The sequence below is a fragment of the Callionymus lyra genome, chromosome 6, assembly GCF_982586985.1.
Source record: "Callionymus lyra chromosome 6, fCalLyr1.hap1.1, whole genome shotgun sequence".
Classification (NCBI taxonomy): Eukaryota; Metazoa; Chordata; class Actinopteri; order Syngnathiformes; family Callionymidae; genus Callionymus; species Callionymus lyra.
This window is the reverse complement of record NC_141823.1, coordinates 1,029,035-1,049,785: the sequence shown is the minus strand read 5'-3', so window position 1 is coordinate 1,049,785 and position 20,751 is coordinate 1,029,035. Positions and strand designations below refer to the sequence as shown.

General features: G+C 46.0%; 1 protein-coding gene across 1 annotated transcript in view; it reads left to right on the top strand.

Moving 5' to 3' along the window:
• Positions 1–20,751, top strand: part of igf1rb (insulin-like growth factor 1b receptor) — a 47,991-nt gene that overhangs the window by 20,751 nt on the left and 6,489 nt on the right. Inside the window, exons 7-18 of the mRNA XM_087792987.1 lie at positions 43–169; positions 659–894; positions 950–1,117; positions 1,176–1,383; positions 2,434–2,729; positions 2,788–2,915; positions 2,971–3,130; positions 6,585–6,684; positions 7,454–7,524; positions 7,737–7,954; positions 15,733–15,840; positions 16,974–17,136. Coding sequence (XP_087649113.1) covers positions 43–169; positions 659–894; positions 950–1,117; positions 1,176–1,383; positions 2,434–2,729; positions 2,788–2,915; positions 2,971–3,130; positions 6,585–6,684; positions 7,454–7,524; positions 7,737–7,954; positions 15,733–15,840; positions 16,974–17,136 — 1,983 coding nt within the window. The remainder of the gene's footprint in view (positions 1–42; positions 170–658; positions 895–949; positions 1,118–1,175; positions 1,384–2,433; positions 2,730–2,787; positions 2,916–2,970; positions 3,131–6,584; positions 6,685–7,453; positions 7,525–7,736; positions 7,955–15,732; positions 15,841–16,973; positions 17,137–20,751) is intronic.

Below are 20,751 nucleotides of genomic sequence, written 5' to 3'. Positions count from 1 at the left end.
CGGGGTCGAGGTCGTGGAGCGCTGACCTGTGATCTCCTGCAGGCGAGAGCACCATCCTCAAGTTCAAGTACAACAGCACCAGCAGCACCAGGATCAAGCTGACGTGGGAGCGGTACCGACCCCATGACTTCAGGGACCTCATCAGCTTCATCGTCTACTTCAAAGAGGCGTAAGTTTCTCCGGACGCCGTGGATGTCGTTTCTTCAGCAGGAGGTCCTCCTCCAGGAGGTCATCCTCCAGGAGGTCCTCCTCCAGGAGGTCATCCTCCAGGAGGTCCTCCTCCAGGAGGTCCTCCATCAGATGTTCCTCCTCGTGTCTCTACAGTTATAGTTTACTTTGGAACATCAGCGACTCTGATCAGGAACGAGCAGCAGAAAACACAAGTGTTCCCTCTGGTGGACAACAGCAGTCATTACACTCACTCACTTGTTCTGAACCCTTAAGATTTATTTTCCCGCGTTGAGGAAATGAAAGTTGTTAAAACAAAACATCAAGAGAATAATTAAATAAATACAAGAAACACTAATGAAATAATATTAATGACAAACATGTTTTTAAAGCGTATTGATAACTGTGTGTGTTAACAAAAAACATATGTTGTGTAAACGAGGCAGGCGGTCATAATGTTCCGGTCCCCCCCCCCCCCCCCCCCCCACAGACCCAGTCAGAACATCACGGAGTTCGAAGGTCAGGACGGCTGCGGCTCCAACAGCTGGAACATGGTGGACGTGGAGCTGCGTCCGGACAAGGATCTGGACCCGGGAGTCCTTCTGTCCAGCCTCAAGCCCTGGACTCAGTACGCCGTCTTCGTCAAGGCCGTCACGCTCGCCGTGGACGACAAGCACACGCCCAGCGCCAAGAGCAAGGTGGTCTACATCCGGACCAGCCCTGCAGGTACCGGGGTCGGAGGGCGGGAAGCAGAGGGCATCTCTAACCGTGTCTCCTGCAGCGCCCTCTATGCCTCAGGACGTGCGAGCGTTCTCTAACTCCACCTCCCGGCTGGTGGTCCGCTGGTCCGCGCCCACCTCGCCCAACGGGAACCAGACCTACTACCTGGTCCGCTGGCAGCAGCAGGCTGAGGACCGGGAGCTGTACCAGCACAACTACTGCTCCAAAGGTGCCTGACCCCTGACCCCTGACCTCTGACCCGGGACTGACCGTCTCCCCCCCCGCAGACCTGAAGATCCCGATACGAGTCGCCGCCATCGGCGTGGGAGACCCGGAGGAGGAGGCCGGCCCGACCCGACCCGACCCGGACGAGGCCGACAAGACTCCCTGCTGCCCGTGTCCCAAGTCGGTGGAGGACCTGGAGGCCGAGGCCGCCGACGCCTCCTACAGGAAGGTGTTCGAGAACTTCCTGCACAACTCCATCTTCACGCCGCGGTGAGACGACCATATATGGGCATCGTCACACTTTTAGAACTTTTTATCTTGAAATGTTTTTTATTCTCAATTAAATTGTTTTCACACGTAGTTTGAGATTTAATGAGAAAAATAGATTTTACTCGTAATGTTGTGTAATAACCAGAGCAACAGATCACAGAGGCATCATTTCAAGATTCAAAGCGTTTATTGTCACGAGTACAAGTTTAAATATATATTTAACAAGAGAAAACTACAGTAACATACATACATATATATATATATATATATATATATAGATATATATACATGCATATATATCTATATAGATATATACATGCATATATATCTATATACATATATATATATTATATATGCATGTATATATATATACATATATATATCTATATATGCATGTATATATAGATATATATATATATGTATATATAGATATATATATATATATGTATGTATGTACAGTATATATATATATATATATATATATATATATATGTATGTAAAGTATATATATATATATATATATATATATGTATGTAAAGTATATATATATATATATATATGTATGTAAAGTATATATATATATATGTATGTACAGTATATATATATATATATATATATATGTATGTACAGTATATATATATGTATGTATGTACAGTATATATATATATATATATATGTATGTACAGTATATATATATATGTATGTATGTACAGTATATATATATATATATATGTATGTACAGTATATATATAAATATACATATATACATACATATATATATATATATACATACATATATATATATATATATATATATATATGTATGTACAGTATATACCTGAAGGAGACGCGTCGAGGTACAAACGTTAACTGGTCGAACAAACGCGTCACATGGTTATTATTAAGAATATCAAACTAAAAATGATGATTTATTTTATTTACATCAATTTTTCCATCAATAATTATAAGAAACAAAACTTTTAATGATAAAATGTATAAAAACATATTTTCAACAATAACGTATTTAAACGTCAACTATTTTCCCTCCAGTCCGGCCGACCGCCGGCGCCGCGACGTCTTCGCCGCCAACTTCACTCGCGCCACGCAGACCCATCTCCATGGAAACAGCACCACGGCTCCGCCTCCTCCGGCGCCGGCCAATAGCAGCACGTCGTCCCCTCCGGAGCGGGACTTTGACTTCCTGGAGCAGGCGGTGACGGAGCGCGAGCTGCAGATCTCGGGCCTGCAGGCCTTCACCGTCTACCGCATCGACGTCCACGCCTGCAACAGCCAGGTGCAGCGCTGCAGCGCCGCAGAGTTCGTCTTCTCCAGAACCAAACCCGCAGGTGAGTCGCCCGGGCCCGACCCGTGGCACCTCCCTCTCCCACTCTGTTTGTTCTGCAGAAAAAGCCGACGATGTTCCGGGGCCGGTGACCTGGGAGGGTCACGAGGACTGGGTCTTCCTGCGGTGGCCGGCGCCGGCGCGTCCCAACGGACTGATCCTGATGTACGAGATCAAGCTGGCGGCAGAGGTACGTCTCAGGCTGACGAGTGGATGTCAGAGAGACTCATGTGTTCACTCGCCAGACGGAGAAGCACGAGTGCGTCTCGGGTCGAGCCTATCAGAGCCAGCGAGGAGTCCGTCTGTCCAACCTCAGCCCGGGAAACTACTCGGTCCGGGTCAGAGCCACGTCGCTGGCAGGGAACGGGTCGTGGACTAAGAGCCTGGAGGTCTACGTGGCTGAGCGTGAGTCTGGAGACGAAGCACAAGCAGGAAGTGAACACATTAACGAGTCTCTGCAGGTTATGAACACATGAATGTGTCTCTGCAGGTTATGAACACATGAATGTGTCTCTGCAGGTTATGAACACATGAATGTGTCTCTGCAGGTTATGAACACATGAATGTGTCTCTGCAGGTTATGAACACGTGAATGTGTCTCTGCAGGTTATGAACACATGAATGTGTCTCTGCAGGTTATGAACACATGAATGTGTCTCTGCAGGTTATGAACACATGAATGTGTCTCTGCAGGTTATGAACACGTGAATGAACACATGAATGTGTCTCTGCAGGTTATGAACACATGAATGTGTCTCTGCAGGTTATGAACACGTGAATGTGTCTCTGCAGGTTATGAACACATAAATGTGTCTCTGCAGGTTATGAACACGTGAATGTGTCTCTGCAGGTTATGAACACGTGAATGTGTCTCTGCAGGTTATGAACACGTGAATGAACACATGAATGTGTCTCTGCAGGTTATGAACACGTGAATGTGTCTCTGCAGGTTATGAACACATGAATGTGTCTCTGCAGGTTATGAACACATGAATGTGTCTCTGCAGGTTATGAACACGTGAATGTGTCTCTGCAGGTTATGAACACATGAATGTGTCTCTGCAGGTTATGAACACGTGAATGAACACATGAATGTGTCTCTGCAGGTTATGAACACATGAATGTGTCTCTGCAGGTTATGAACACGTGAATGTGTCTCTGCAGGTTATGAACACATAAATGTGTCTCTGCAGGTTATGAACACGTGAATGTGTCTCTGCAGGTTATGAACACGTGAATGTGTCTCTGCAGGTTATGAACACGTTAACGAGTCTCTGCAGGTTATGAACACATGAATGTGTCTCTGCAGGTTATGAACACATGAATGTGTCTCTGCAGGTTATGAACACGTGAATGTGTCTCTGCAGGTTATGAACACGTGAATGTGTCTCTGCAGGTTATGAACACATGAATGTGTCTCTGCAGGTTATGAACACATGAATGTGTCTCTGCAGGTTATGAACACATTAACGAGTCTCTGCAGGTTATGAACACGTGAATGTGTCTCTGCAGGTTATGAACACGTGAATGTGTCTCTGCAGGTTATGAACACATAAATGTGTCTCTGCAGGTTATGAACACGTGAATGTGTCTCTGCAGGTTATGAACACGTGAATGTGTCTCTGCAGGTTATGAACACGTTAACGAGTCTCTGCAGGTTATGAACACATGAATGTGTCTCTGCAGGTTATGAACACATGAATGTGTCTCTGCAGGTTATGAACACGTGAATGTGTCTCTGCAGGTTATGAACACGTGAATGTGCCTCTGCAGGTTATGAACACGTGAATGTGTCTCTGCAGGTTATGAACACGTGAATGTGTCTCTGCAGGTTATGAACACATGAATGTGTCTCTGCAGGTTATGAACACATGAATGTGTCTCTGCAGGTTATGAACACGTGAATGTGTCTCTGCAGGTTATGAACACGTGAATGTGTCTCTGCAGGTTATGAACACGTGAATGTGTCTCTGCAGGTTATGAACACGTGAATGTGTCTCTGCAGGTTATGAACACATGAATGTGTCTCTGCAGGTTATGAACACGTGAATGTGTCTCTGCAGGTTATGAACACGTGAATGTGTCTCTGCAGGTTATGAACACATGAATGTGTCTCTGCAGGTTATGAACACATGAATGTGTCTCTGCAGGTTATGAACACGTGAATGTGTCTCTGCAGGTTATGAACACATGAATGTGTCTCTGCAGGTTATGAACACATGAATGTGTCTCTGCAGGTTATGAACACGTGAATGTGTCTCTGCAGGTTATGAACACGTGAATGTGTCTCTGCAGGTTATGAACACATGAATGTGTCTCTGCAGGTTATGAACACGTGAATGTGTCTCTGCAGGTTATGAACACGTGAATGTGTCTCTGCAGGTTATGAACACGTGAATGTGTCTCTGCAGGTTATGAACACATGAATGTGTCTCTGCAGGTTATGAACACGTGAATGTGTCTCTGCAGGTTATGAACACATGAATGTGTCTCTGCAGGTTATGAACACGTGAATGTGTCTCTGCAGGTTATGAACACGTGAATGTGTCTCTGCAGGTTATGAACACATGAATGTGTCTCTGCAGGTTATGAACACATGAATGTGTCTCTGCAGGTTATGAACACATGAATGTGTCTCTGCAGGTTATGAACACGTGAATGTGTCTCTGCAGGTTATGAACACGTGAATGTGTCTCTGCAGGTTATGAACACGTGAATGTGTCTCTGCAGGTTATGAACACGTGAATGTGTCTCTGCAGGTTATGAACACGTGAATGTGTCTCTGCAGGTTATGAACACGTGAATGTGTCTCTGCAGGTTATGAACACATGAATGTGTCTCTGCAGGTTATGAACACATGAATGTGTCTCTGCAGGTTATGAACACGTGAATGTGTCTCTGCAGGTTATGAACACATGAATGTGTCTCTGCAGGTTATGAACACGTGAATGTGTCTCTGCAGGTTATGAACACGTGAATGTGTCTCTGCAGGTTATGAACACGTGAATGTGTCTCTGCAGGTTATGAACACATGAATGTGTCTCTGCAGGTTATGAACACATGAATGTGTCTCTGCAGGTTATGAACACGTGAATGTGTCTCTGCAGGTTATGAACACGTGAATGTGTCTCTGCAGGTTATGAACACATGAATGTGTCTCTGCAGGTTATGAACACGTGAATGTGTCTCTGCAGGTTATGAACACGTGAATGTGTCTCTGCAGGTTATGAACACATGAATGTGTCTCTGCAGGTTATGAACACATGAATGTGTCTCTGCAGGTTATGAACACGTGAATGTGTCTCTGCAGGTTATGAACACATGAATGTGTCTCTGCAGGTTATGAACACATAAATGTGTCTGCAGGTTATGAACACGTGAATGTGACTCTGCAGGTTATGAACACGTGAATGTGTCTCTGCAGGTTATGAACACGTGAATGTGTCTCTGCAGGTTATGAACACATGAATGTGTCTCTGCAGGTTATGAACACATGAATGTGTCTCTGCAGGTTATGAACACGTGAATGTGTCTCTGCAGGTTATGAACACGTGAATGTGTCTCTGCAGGTTATGAACACATGAATGTGTCTCTGCAGGTTATGAACACGTGAATGTGTCTCTGCAGGTTATGAACACGTGAATGTGTCTCTGCAGGTTATGAACACATGAATGTGTCTCTGCAGGTTATGAACACGTGAATGTGTCTCTGCAGGTTATGAACACGTGAATGTGTCTCTGCAGGTTATGAACACATGAATGTGTCTCTGCAGGTTATGAACACATGAATGTGTCTCTGCAGGTTATGAACACGTGAATGTGTCTCTGCAGGTTATGAACACGTGAATGTGTCTCTGCAGGTTATGAACACGTTGTATATACCGTCGTCTTCGTCCCTCTCATGCTGGTCCTCATCATCAGTGTCCTCGTGACTCTGCTCTTCATGTTCAACAGAAAAAGGTGAGTCGTCTCTTCCTTCTCTTCCTCCTCTTCCTCCTCTTCCTTCTCTTCCTCCTCTTCCTTCTCTTCCTCCTCTTCCTCCTCTTCCTTCTCTTCCTCCTCTTCATTCTCTTCCTCCTCTTCCTTCTCTTCCTCCTCTTCATTCTCTTCCTCCTCTTCCTCCTCTTCCTCCTCTTCCTTCTCTTCCTCCTCTTCCTCCTCTTCCTCCTCTTCCTCCTCTTCCTGCTCTTCCTCCTCTTCCTTCTCTTCCTCCTCTTCCTCCTCTTCCTCCTCTTCCTTCTCTTCCTCCTCTTCCTTCTCTTCCTCCTCTTCCTCCTCTTCCTCCTCTTCCTTCTCTTCCTCCTCTTCCTCCTCTTCCTCCTCTTCCTCCTCTTCCTGCTCTTCCTCCTCTTCCTTCTCTTCCTCCTCTTCCTCCTCTTCCTCCTCTTCCTTCTCTTCCTCCTCTTCCTTCTCTTCCTTCTCTTCCTCCTCTTCCTCCTCTTCCTTCTCTTCCTCCTCTTCCTCCTCTTCCTTCTCTTCCTCCTCTTCATTCTCTTCCTCCTCTTCCTCCTCTTCATTCTCTTCCTCCTCTTCCTCCTCTTCCTCCTCTTCCTCCTCTTCCTCCTCTTCCTTCTCTTCCTCCTCTTCCTCCTCTTCCTTCTCTTCCTCCTCTTCCTCCTCTTCCTCCTCTTCATTCTCTTCCTCCTCTTCCTCCTCTTCCTCCTCTTCCTTCTCTTCCTCCTCTTCCTTCTATCCTCCTTCACTCATGTGTTCACGTGTGTTGTCGCAGGAACAGCGATCGTCTTGGTAACGGTGTGTTGTACGCGTCCGTCAACCCCGAGTACTTCAGCGCCGCAGAGAGTGAGTGTTGAACCTATGAGTCGAGTCAGAGCGAGTCGTTGACGTCTGTGGTGTGTGTGTCTGTGGTGTGTGTGTCTGTGGTGTGTGTGTCTGTGGTGTGTGTGTCTGTGGCGTGTGTGTCTGTGGTGTGTGTGTCTGTGGTGTGTGTCTGTGGTGTGTGTCTGTGGTGTGTCTGTGGTGTGTGTGTCTGTGGCGTGTGTGTGGTGTGTCAGTGTACGTTCCAGACGAGTGGGAGGTGTCGCGGGACAAGGTCTCGCTGCTGAGGGAGCTCGGACAGGGGTCCTTCGGGATGGTCTACGAGGGTCTGCTCCAGACCTCGGACGAGACCAGAGTCGCCGTGAAGACGGTCAACGAGTCGGCGAGTATGAGAGAAAGAATCGAGTTCCTCAATGAAGCGTCTGTGATGAAGGAGTTCAACTGTCACCACGTGGTAAACACACACAAGTACACACACACTCAAGTACACACACACTCAAGTACACACACACTCAAGTACACACACACTCATGTACACACACACTCAAGTACACACACATAAGTACACACACACTCATGTACACACTCAAGTACACACACACTCATGTACACACTCAAGTACACACACACTCATGTACACACTCAAGTACACACACACTCATGTACACACTTATGTATACACACACTCAAGTACACACACACATGTACACACACACACAAGTACACACACACTCAAGTACACACACACTCAAGTACACACACACACTCATGTACACACTCAAGTACACACACACTCATGTACACACTTATGTATACACACACTCAAGTACACACACACATGTACACGCACACACAAGTACACACACACTCAAGTACACACACACTCAAGTACACACACACTCATGTTCACACACACTCATGTACACACTTATGTATACACACACTCAAGTACACACACACATGTACACACACACATAAGTACACACACACTCAAGTACACACTTAGCTTATGGCAGTCCATCGATAACGATGATGACGTTGCTCCAATTTTAATGAATAGACATTTATTGGGGTGTGTTGCGGCGGTGCATAGCCATGTGGCTGTGCAGGCCGATGCGGGATCCGCAGGTTTTGCCACAGGAGGGACAGGGGTACGTGGCACTGGAGGGTGTGGGCCCTGTAGCAGGCTGATGCCTCAGTGCACGTCGCCGTATCCTCCTCTCTGTGGCTTGCTCCTGAAGGTGAGCAGTTCCCTGGTGGCAGGAGGAACTCCAGGTATAGCGATCAGCAGCCAGGGACTCTAGTGCTGCAGGTGAAATTTTGCACTGCTTCAGGAGGGTTTTAAGATGGTCCTTGAAGCGCTTTTTTGGACCACCATCAGATCTCTGGCCATCCAGAAGTTGACCGTAGAGGATTTGCCTGGGCAGGCGGTGGGCAGGCATACGGATCACATGCCCAACCCAGCGCAGGTGTTTCTTTGCAAGGAGCACGGCGATGGTAGGTGTGTTGGTCCGTTCAAGAATATCAGCATGTGGCACCCTGTCTTCCCAGGACACACCCAGGATCCTTTGAAGGCAGCGGATGTGGAAGGCCTCTAGTGTTTTTATGTGCCTCTGGTAGGGTGTCCAAGTTTCCGACCCGTACAGCAGTGTAGAGAGGCAGACCGCCTTGTACACAGCTGCTTTGGTGGAGCTGGTGAGGTTCCTGTTGTGGAATACCCTGGAGCTAAGCCTGCCAAAGGCAGCGGAGGCCAGACCGACTCGGACCTGGATGTCATCATCAATGTTGCAGAAGGGGGACAGAATGCTGCCTAGGTAGGTGAAGTGTGGGACGATGGCAAGGGGATGACCATCGAGGGTGAAGGTACGCACATGTGTTTGGTGGGTGAACTCCTGGACAACTATCTGTGTTTTCCTGATGTTAATTTTAGAGACCAATGGCGCTGTAGATGGATGCGACCACGTTTAACGCACGCTGTAGGGATTCTGGTGAGTGGGCAAGGAGAGCACAGTCATCTGCATACTGTAGCTCTAAGATGTGTTGGTTGGTGGTTTTGGTGAAGGCTTGAAGGCGCCGAATATTGAAGAGGTTGCCATCCAGTCTGTACTGTATCTGTACCCCATCTGCTGGGTCCAGGAGTTTGTGAGAGAGGATGGTGACGGGGGAGAGGAAAATGTTGAAGATGGTAGGGGCTAGGACACACCCTTGCTTGACCCCTACATCTACACTGAAGATGGGAGACTGCTGGCCACCAACACTCACACAGGCTTGCATTCCATCATGGAACTGCCGCAAGATGTTCCTGAACTTTGGTGGAACCCCCAGCTTCCCCATTACATCCCACAGCAGTTCCCGGTTTACTGTGTCGAAGGCCTTGGACAGATCAATGAAAGCTAGGTACAGGTCCTTGCAGTGTTCTCTGCATTTTTCCTGTACCTGTCTAGCAACAAAGATCATGTCAGTGGTGCTGCGCTGTTGCCTCAAACCACACTGGGATTCGGGCAGGATGTTATCAGTAGCATGAGATGCTAGTCGAAGGAGCATCACCCGCGCTAGCACCTTTCCGGCAACCGATAGGAGGGAAATGCCCCTGCTATTACCGCAGTCTGCTTTGTCACCTTTGCGCTTAAAGATTGTGATGATGTTGGCATCCTTCCAATCTTGCGGGATGACTTCAGATGACCAGATGGTACTGATCAGTTGGTGTAGTCTGCGGGTGAGCAGGTATCCGCCATGCTTCAGTATTTCTGCCGGGATTCCATCAAGCCCCGGGCTCTTATTGTTCTTCAGGCCAGCGATGGCTTTTCGTACTTCAGCAAAGCTGGGGGAGGAATCCAGATCTGTGACGGTTGGGAGGCATGGGAGGTCAGCAAGTGTGTCCATCCTGGTTGGATATGAGGTGTTCAGCAGGGTGTTGAAGTGCTCAGCCCATCTGTCCAGGATCTGTTGTTTGTCCTTGTACAGGATGGTACCATCTTCTGATCTGACCGGAGATATGTTTTTCCTCTGTGGGCCATAGATGACCTTGATGGCGTCATAGAAAGCGTGGGAGTTGTTAGTGTCCGCGTGATGCTGGATCTCATGTGCTTTCTTTGTCCACCAGTCATTCTCCATGGCTCTGAGGGTGCGCTGGGTTTCTGCCCGAATGTTGGTGAAGTGGGCCTTCAGCGAAGTGGATTTGGGGTTGGAAAGGTGAGCTGCAAGGGCCTTGTGCTTTGCCTGAAGTAGGTTGTGGATACCTGGTGCGCTATTATCAAACCAGTCTTTGTGTCGCCGTCTGGTGTACCCTACAGACTCTACTGCCGCCTGGTAGATAGCAGTGCGCAGAGTGCTCCAGGTAGAGTCAGGAAACGACTGGTGTTTCAGGGAGATTGGACAGCTGTAAAGCAATCTGTTCCCTGAGCTGGTTGACTGAGTTCGGGGAATTCAGTGCATCGCAATTGAGCTTCTTACAGGGTGGTGTTTTCCTCAGTGGAGGACAGAGTTCCAGGGTGAGTTTGGTTCTGATCAAGCGGTGGTCAGTCCAACAGTCAGCTCCGCGCATGGCTCTGGTGACTCGCACCTCCTTCCTGTCAGCTTGGCGGACGATGATATAATCAAGGAGGTGCCAGTGTTTAGAGCGGGGGTGCTGCCAGGAGGTCTTGAATTTGTTCTTCATTTGGAACAAGGTGTTGGTGATGACCAGCCGATACTCAGAGCAGAGAGTGAGGAGGCGAAGACCATTCTCATTGAGCTTACCAACACCGTGCTGCCCAAGCACATCCTTCCAGAGCACACCGTCAGAGCCCACTCTCGCGTTAAAATCCCCAAGGAGAATGAGCTTGTCGGTAGGGGGGGTTTTATTTATGGCGGGTGCAGGGAGGCGTAGAATAGTTCCTTGCACTCAGGGTCAGCATCCAGTGTTGGGGCATATGCACTGATGAGAGTGGCATGACGGTTGTTTGTGAGTGGAATCCGCCAGGTCATCAGTCTTTCACTGATGCCGGTCAGGGATTCAGGAATTCTCTGAAGCAGGCTTGAGCGCACAGCAAAACCTACACCATGGAGGCGGCGGGAGCCTTCTGGAAGCCCCCTCCAGAAGAAGGTGTAGCCTTCTCCTACCTCTGTTATGGAATCCTCGCCATGGAAACGGGTTTCGCTAAGAGCTGCGATATCGATGTTGTATCTCTGCAGCTCGTGTGCAACCAGCGCTGTTCTTCTTCGGGGACGATAGGAGTCATCACCCACATCCAAAAGAGTGCGGACGATCCAGGTTGCAATGGTGAGATTGATGCGGGTTTTCTTATGCTTATATTTTCGACCGCGTAAAGGGATGACCCGGCAGCTGCGGCAGGCTGCCCGGGTTAAGTGGAACAGACCTTTTTTAGGCCACCTTTTCTAGGCCCCTCCCTCTCAGGGTGAGCAGGGAGGAGCTGCTCAGTCGCATGAGGAGCTGTCGGAGAGGAGCGCTGTTCCATCCCACTCCTCGGCGACCATCTATCTCACGCCGCCTAGCGTGCAGGGTTGGGCTAGATACTCCCAGTCACATCCTGACCTGTACCTACCGCCCTTCCCTTTCGCCGCAGGACTTCTTATAGGGGGGAGGGAATGGGGTGGGGTGGGGATGGGGTATTTGGAGCAGGCCTGCGCAAGAGAATAGATTATAGTGAGGGCAGTGGCGCGCAGTCTCTGCCCTCACTGTCTTGGTTCCCCCCTACATTCTCCAGTGGCGTGCGAAGCACGACGACCTTCAGTGGGAGAGAGTTGCAGAAAGCTGCCAGAACACCGGTCTGTTGGTGACTGCCTGATGCGGGTTATCTCCACAGGTTTTTGGTCGAAGTGTCCTTCTCCTAGATGGGTTGCCTACCATGGCTATGAGCCCCATCTGCCCATGCTATTTACCCATAGGCTGGGGCAGTGGTTGAGAGGCGCCAGGGCGTGTCCACACACCGGTGGGCCTGCACGCCTTCTCTCTAGGGCCCACTGCTGCTCCGAGATCTCCTACAGTTTAGCCTGGGACCGCAAGATACCCAGTTTCCGTGTGTGGCCGCGAGGAGGCACTGTAGGAGTCTTGGTGGTGGAGAGGCTATGTACCGGCAGGAGGAGACTTACACGCTCTGCTCCTCTTTTCACCCCGGACAGAGGCTAGCCGGTGGCCGTAGCTGAAAGCAGAAGGAAGCAAGCAGAAGTGGCATGCAACATGCACTAGCTACGAGCCCTACTACCACAGTTCTACTGCACTGACGCTTCACACACACCCTTGGTATACACAACATTGTCATGTACACACACACACAAGTACACACACACTCAAGTACACACACACTCATGTACACACTTATGTATACACACACTCAAGTACACACACACATGTACACACACACAAGTACACACACACTCAAGTACACACTCAAGTACACACTTATGTATACACACACATGTACACACACACACACAAGTACACACACACTCAAGTACACACACACTCATGTACACACACTCATGTACACACACACTCAAGTACACACACTCATGTACACACACTCATGTACACACACGCATGTACACACACACATGTAAGTAAGTAAGTAAGTAAGTAAGTAATATATATTTATATAGCGCTTTTCGAGACCAGGGTCACAAAGCGCTTTAACAATCAAAACAATACTCAAAACAGTACATACTTCAAAGATCAAGACAACACCGAGAACAACACAGGAGTTCGAGAAATTCAAGGAAAAGCCTGAACAAATAGAAACGTCTTAAGATGTTTCTTAAAGGAGTCAGTAGACTCCATCAAGCGCAAAGAGAGAGGAAGATTGTTCCAAAGCTTAGGAGCAACAGCCTGAAAAGATTTCTCTCCTCTGGTCCTGAGCCGTGCGCGTGGAACCATAAGTAGATTCTGATCCACAGACCTCAGAGCCCGAGCTGGGGTGTAAGGCTGGATCAGATCAGTGATGTAAGGAGGAGCCTGACCATGAATAGCTCTGAAAGTAAGAACCAGAATTTTAAAGTTGATCCTGAAAGAAACTGGAAGCCAGTGAAGAGTTTTAAGGACCGGAGAAATGTGAGTTCTTCTACTAGAGCGGGTCAGAATTCTCGCTGCAGAGTTCTGAATCAACTGCAGACGAGACACATCCTTCTTGTTAAGACATGAAAACAAACTGTTACAATAGTCCAGACGAGAAGAAACAAACGCATGGATTACAAGCTCCAGATCATGTTGTGACAGCATTTTCCTAAGTTTAGAGATTTTTCTCAGTTGAAGGAAACAGTTTCTGGTCAGTTTTCTACAGTGTTGAACAAGAGACATGTCTTTATCAAATACAACACCCAGGTTTCTCAGGCTCAGTTTGACAGACTGACCTAAGTCACCCAAGTACTGACTCAACCCTGGAATCGTATCATCAGGAGCAATCACCAGAGTTTCAGTTTTGTCCACATTAAGCTGTAAAGTGTTTTCACTCAGCCATTGTTTGATTTCTAGCAAACAATTGACTAAGCTGTTCAGCCTTTGGGGCTCAGTTGGGTCAAAAGAGCAGTAGAGCTGGATGTCATCAGCAAAAATGTGATAAGAAACATCTGGAAATCTCTGAATGATTTTACCAAGGGGAATCAAGTACAGCAAAAACAATAAAGGACCCAGAACAGAACCTTGAGGGACTCCACACAACAGATCTGCCGATTCAGACCTCATTTGATTGGCAGATACACTAAAACTGCGCCCAGAAAGGTAAGATGAGAACCATTCTAACACAGACCCAGACAGTCCCACTTCATCCCTTAGTCTTCTCAGCAGGATCTGGTGATCAACTGTGTCAAAGGCTGACGACAGATCCAAGAGAACCAGAACAGTGAATTTACCAGAGTCAGCCGACATCATGATGTCACTGGACACTTTAAGTAAAGCTGTCTCCGTAGAGTGATGTTTACGGAAGCCAGACTGAAACTTCTCATGGATGTCGCTCTGATCCAAGAACAAAGACAGCTGCTCGGACACCACCTTCTCCAAGATCTTGGACAAGAAAGGGAGCTTAGAAATAGGCCTGAAATTACTGAGGTCAGTTGGGTCTAAGCCTGGTTTTTTGAGCAGAGGCTCCACAATGGCATGTTTAAATGCATTGGGAAAAACCCCTGTGGAAAGGGAGAGGTTCACCATATTGGTAACCCAGGGGCCAATTACATCAAATACTTTGATAAAAAGCCTACAAGGAAGGACGTCATCTGAGCAAGAGGAGGGTTTCATCTTGTTCACTAGTGCTGAAATATCACCCAAAGATACAGCAGAGAAGGATGACCAAGAGGAGGAGAAGGGCTCAGAGACAGTAGGGGTTCCCAACAAAGGGGGAGAGATTTTCTCTTTGATCAATTTAATTTTGTCAATGAAATATCTCAACAATGCATTGCTGTCAGCTTCACAGAAGACCGGCGTGATTTGAGGAGCAGGAGACACGAGAGAATTAATCGTGTCAAACAAAACTTTGGGGTTTTTCCTATTTGCTGCTACCAGTTTTCTGATGTAATCAGATCTAGCAGTTTCCACCATCTCATTGTAAGAAGTCAACAGATCCCTGAGGTGAAGTCTGTGCACCTCAAGTTTAGTAGACTTCCAGAGACACACTCATGTACACACACTCATGTACACACTTATGTATACACACTCATGTACACACACACACATGTACACACACTCATGTACACACACACATGTACACACACTCATGTACACACACTCATGTACACACACTCATGTACACACTCATGAACACACTTATGTATACACACTCAAGTACACACACACTCAAGTACACACACACTCATGTACACACACTCATGTACACACACACTCAAGTACACACACACTCATGTACACACACACTCATGTACACACACACTCAAGTACACACACACTCATGTACACACACTCATGTGCACACACACACACACTCATGTACACACACTCATGTACACACACTCATGTACACACACTCAAGTACACACACGCTCATGTACACACACACACTCATGTACACACACACTCAAGTACACACATACTCATGTACACACACTCATGTGCACACACACACACACTCATGTACACACACTCATGTACACACACTCATGTACACACACTCAAGTACACACACGCTCATGTACACACACACACTCATGTACACACACTCATGTACACACACTCATGTACACACACTCATGTACACACTCATGTACACACTGACTGATACTATGTTGCAGGTTCGACTCCTCGGTGTCGTGTCTCAAGGTCAACCTACTCTGGTCATCATGGAGTTAATGACTCGAGGAGACTTGAAGAGTTACCTGCGCTCACTCCGACCTAAAGAGGTACCTGTCTCACCTCACCTGTGTCTCCTGTCTCACCTCACCTGTCTCACCTGTCTCACCTCACCTGTCTTTCCTGTCTCACCTCACCTGTGTCACCTGTGTCACCTCACCTGTGTCACCTGTCTCACCTCACCTGTCTCTCCTGTCTCACCTCACCTGTGTCACCTGTCTCACCTCACCTGTGTCACCTGTCTCACCTCACCTGTCTCACCTCACCTGTCTCTTCTGTCTCACCTCACCTGTGTCACCTGTCTCACCTCACCTGTCTCTCCTGTCTCACCTCTCCTGTCTCACCTGTCTCACCTCACCTGTCTCTTCTGTCTCACCTCACCTGTCTCTCCTGTCTCACCTCAGCTGTCTCTCCTGTGTCACCTGTCTCACCTCACCTGTGTCACCTGTCTCACCTCACCTGTCTCTCCTGTCTCACCTCAGCTGTCTCTCCTGTCTCAGCTCTCCTGTCTCAGCTCACCTGTCTCAGCTCACCTGTCTCAGCTCACCTGTCTCAGCTCACCTGTGTCACCTGTCTCACCTCACCTGTCTAACCTCACCTGTCTCTCCTGTCTCACCTCAGCTGTCTCTCCTGTGTCACCTGTCTCACCTCACCTGTGTCACCTGTCTCACCTCACCTGTCTCTCCTGTCTCACCTCAACTGTGTCACCTGTCTCACCTCACCTGTCTCTCCTGTCTCACCTCAGCTGTCTCTCCTGTGTCACCTGTCTCACCTCACCTGTGTCACCTGTCTCACCTCACCTGTCTCTCCTGTCTCACCTCAGCTGTCTCTCCTGTCTCAGCTCTCCTGTCTCAGCTCACCTGTCTCAGCTCACCTGTCTCAGCTCACCTGTCTCAGCTCACCTGTCTCACCTCACCTGTCTAACCTCACCTGTCTCTCCTGTCTCACCTCACCTGTCTGTCCTGTCTCAGCTCACCTGTCTCACCTCACCTGTCTCACCTGTCTCACCTCACCTGTCTCTCCTGTCTCACCTCACCTGTCTGTCCTGTCTCAGCTCACCTGTCTCACCTCACCTGTCTCACCTCACCTGTCTCTTCTGTCTCACCTCACCTGTCTCTCCTGTCTCAGCTCACCTGTGTCACCTCTCTGTCAGGCGTGCTCAGTAACACCTGTCTGTCTGCAGCACCAGTGGCTGTCTCTCTCTCTGCCTCCCCTGAAGACCATGCTCCAGATGTCGGGTCAGATCGCTGACGGGATGATGTACCTCAACGCCAACAAGTTCGTCCACAGAGACCTGGCGGCTCGGAACTGCATGGTGACCGAGGACTTGACCGTCAAGATCGGAGGTCAGAGGTCACGCTGTTGCACACAGTCGTTAGTGTTATTGTCATCGTTGTTATGACGATGATTGTTGTTGTTATTACTCGTCTCGTCTTCCTCCGTCGGGGGGGCAGGAGGTCCAGAAGAGATGTCCTCAGACCAGTTAGATGTTCCCAGACCAGTTAGATGTCCTCAGACCAGTTAGATGTCCTCAGACCAGTTAGATGTTCCCAGACCAGTTAGATGTCCTCAGACCAGTTAGATGTCCTCATCAGATGTTCACCTCATCAGATGTTCACCTCATCAGATGTTCACCTCATCAGATGTTCACCTCAACAGATGTTCACCTCATCAGATGTTCACCTCATCAGATGTTCAGCTCATCAGATGTTCACCTCATCAGATGTTCACCTCAACAGATGTTCACCTCATCAGATGTTCAGCTCATCAGATGTTCACCTCATCAGATGTTCACCTCATCAGATGTTCACCTCAACAGATGTTCAGCTCATCAGATGTTCACCTCAACAGATGTTCACCTCATCAGATGTTCAGCTCATCAGATGTTCACCTCATCAGATGTTCAGCTCATCAGATGTTCACCTCATCAGATGTTCAGCTCATCAGATGTTCACCTCATCAGATGTTCAGCTCATCAGATGTTCACCTCATCAGATGTTCACCTCATCAGATGTTCACCTCATCAGATGTTCACCTCATCAGATGTTCACCTCAACAGATGTTCACCTCATCAGATGTTCACCTCATCAGATGTTCAGCTCATCAGATGTTCAGCTCAACAGATGTTCACCTCATCAGATGTTCACCTCAACAGATGTTCACCTCATCAGATGTTCACCTCATCAGATGTTCAGCTCATCAGATGTTCACCTCAACAGATGTTCACCTCATCAGATGTTCACCTCATCAGATGTTCACCTCATCAGATGTTCACCTCATCAGATGTTCAGCTCATCAGATGTTCAGCTCAACAGATGTTCAGCTCAACAGATGTTCAGCTCAACAGATGTTCACCTCATCAGATGTTCACCTCAACAGATGTTCACCTCATCAGATGTTCACCTCATCAGATGTTCACCTCATCAGATGTTCACCTCAACAGATGTTCACCTCATCAGATGTTCACCTCATCAGATGTTCACCTCATCAGATGTTCACCTCATCAGATGTTCAGCTCATCAGATGTTCAGCTCAACAGATGTTCACCTCATCAGATGTTCACCTCAACAGATGTTCACCTCATCAGATGTTCACCTCATCAGATGTTCACCTCATCAGATGTTCAGCTCATCAGATGTTCACCTCATCAGATGTTCAGCTCATCAGATGTTCACCTCATCAGATGTTCACCTCATCAGATGTTCAGCTCATCAGATGTTCACCTCATCAGATGTTCACCTCATCAGATGTTCACCTCATCAGATGTTCACCTCATCAGATGTTCACCTCATCAGATGTTCACCTCATCAGATGTTCAGCTCATCAGATGTTCACCTCATCAGATGTTCACCTCATCAGATGTTCACCTCATCAGATGTTCACCTCAACAGATGTTCACCTCAACAGATGTTCACCTCATCAGATGTTCACCTCATCAGATGTTCACCTCATCAGATGTTCACCTCATCAGATGTTCACCTCATCAGATGTTCACCTCAACAGATGTTCACCTCATCAGATGTTCACCTCAACAGATGTTCAGCTCATCAGATGTTCACCTCATCAGATGTTCACCTCATCAGATGTTCAGCTCAACATGGAGGAGCAGTCGGGTCCGATCCGACGGTTCTTTCCGATCAGGTCTCAGGTGTTGAAGTCTCCAGCAAGATGTTTCCTTAGAGGGACACTTTCCAGCAGCTCCTTGAAGGAGTCCAAAGAGGGAGGAGACTCTGAGCTGATGTTTGGAGCAACATCACATCAGGATCTTCTCACCTCCCTGAGTCTCTCGTTCAACAGATGGATCAACAAGTCCTGATCCACCTGCTCTCTTCTCTCAGTAGCATCTCCACAAGTGTCCTCTCAAGATACTAGTCCAGAGCTGGACCCTCTAGTCCAGAGCTGGACCCTCTGGACTAGAGGGTCCAGCTCTGGACTAGAGGGTCCAGAAAGAATGATTACAAAGATAGTTCTTAACTTAAATACAACAATAACAAAGAATGATTACAAAGATAGTTCTTAACTTAAATACAACAATAACAAAGAATGATTACAAAGATAGTTCTTAACTTAAATACAACAATAACAAAGAATGATTACAAAGATAGTTCTTAACTTAAATACAACAATATCAAAGAATGATTACAAAGATAGTTCTTAACTTAAATACAACAATATCAAAGAATGATTACAAAGATAGTTCTTAACTTAAATACAACAATATCAAAGAATGATTACAAAGATAGTTCTTAACTTAAATACAACAATATCAAAGAATGATTACAAAGATAGTTCTTAACTTAAATACAACAATAACAAAGAATGATTACAAAGATAGTTCTTAACTTAAATACAACAATATCAAAGAATGATTACAAAGATAGTTCTTAACTTAAATACAACAATATCAAAGAATGATTACAAAGATAGTTCTTAACTTAAATACAACAATAACAAAGAATGATTACAAAGATAGTTCTTAACTTAAATACAACAATATCAAAGAATGATTACAAAGATAGTTCTTAACTTAAATACAACAATAACAAAGAATGATTACAAAGATAGTTCTTAACTTAAATACAACAATAACAAAGAATGATTACAAAGATAGTTCTTAACTTAAATACAACAATATCAAAGAATGATTACAAAGATAGTTCTTAACTTAAATACAACAATATCAAAGAATGATTACAAAGATAGTTCTTAACTTAAATACAACAATAACAAAGAATGATTACAAAGATAGTTCTTAACTTAAATACAACAATAACAAAGAATGATTACAAAGATCGTTCTTAACTTAAATACAACAATAACAAAGAATGATTACAAAGATAGTTCTTAACTTAAATACAACAATAACAAAGAATGATTACAAAGATAGTTCTTAACTTAAATACAACAATAACAAAGAATGATTACAAAGATAGTTCTTAACTTAAATACAACAATATCAAAGAATGATTACAAAGATAGTTCTTAACTTAAATACAACAATATCAAAGAATGATTACAAAGATAGTTCTTAACTTAAATACAACAATAACAAAGAATGATTACAAAGATAGTTCTTAACTTAAATACAACAATAACAAAGAATGATTACAAAGATAGTTCTTAACTTAAATACAACAATATCAAAGAATGATTACAAAGATAGTTCTTAACTTAAATACAACAATAACAAAGAATGATTACAAAGATAGTTCTTAACTTAAATACAACAATAACAAAGAATGATTACAAAGATAGTTCTTAACTTAAATACAACAATATCAAAGAATGATTACAAAGATAGTTCTTAACTTAAATACAACAATAACAAAGAATGATTACAAAGATAGTTCTTAACTTAAATACAACAATAACAAAGAATGATTACAAAGATAGTTCTTAACTTAAATACAACAATAACAAAGAATGATTACAAAGATAGTTCTTAACTTAAATACAACAAT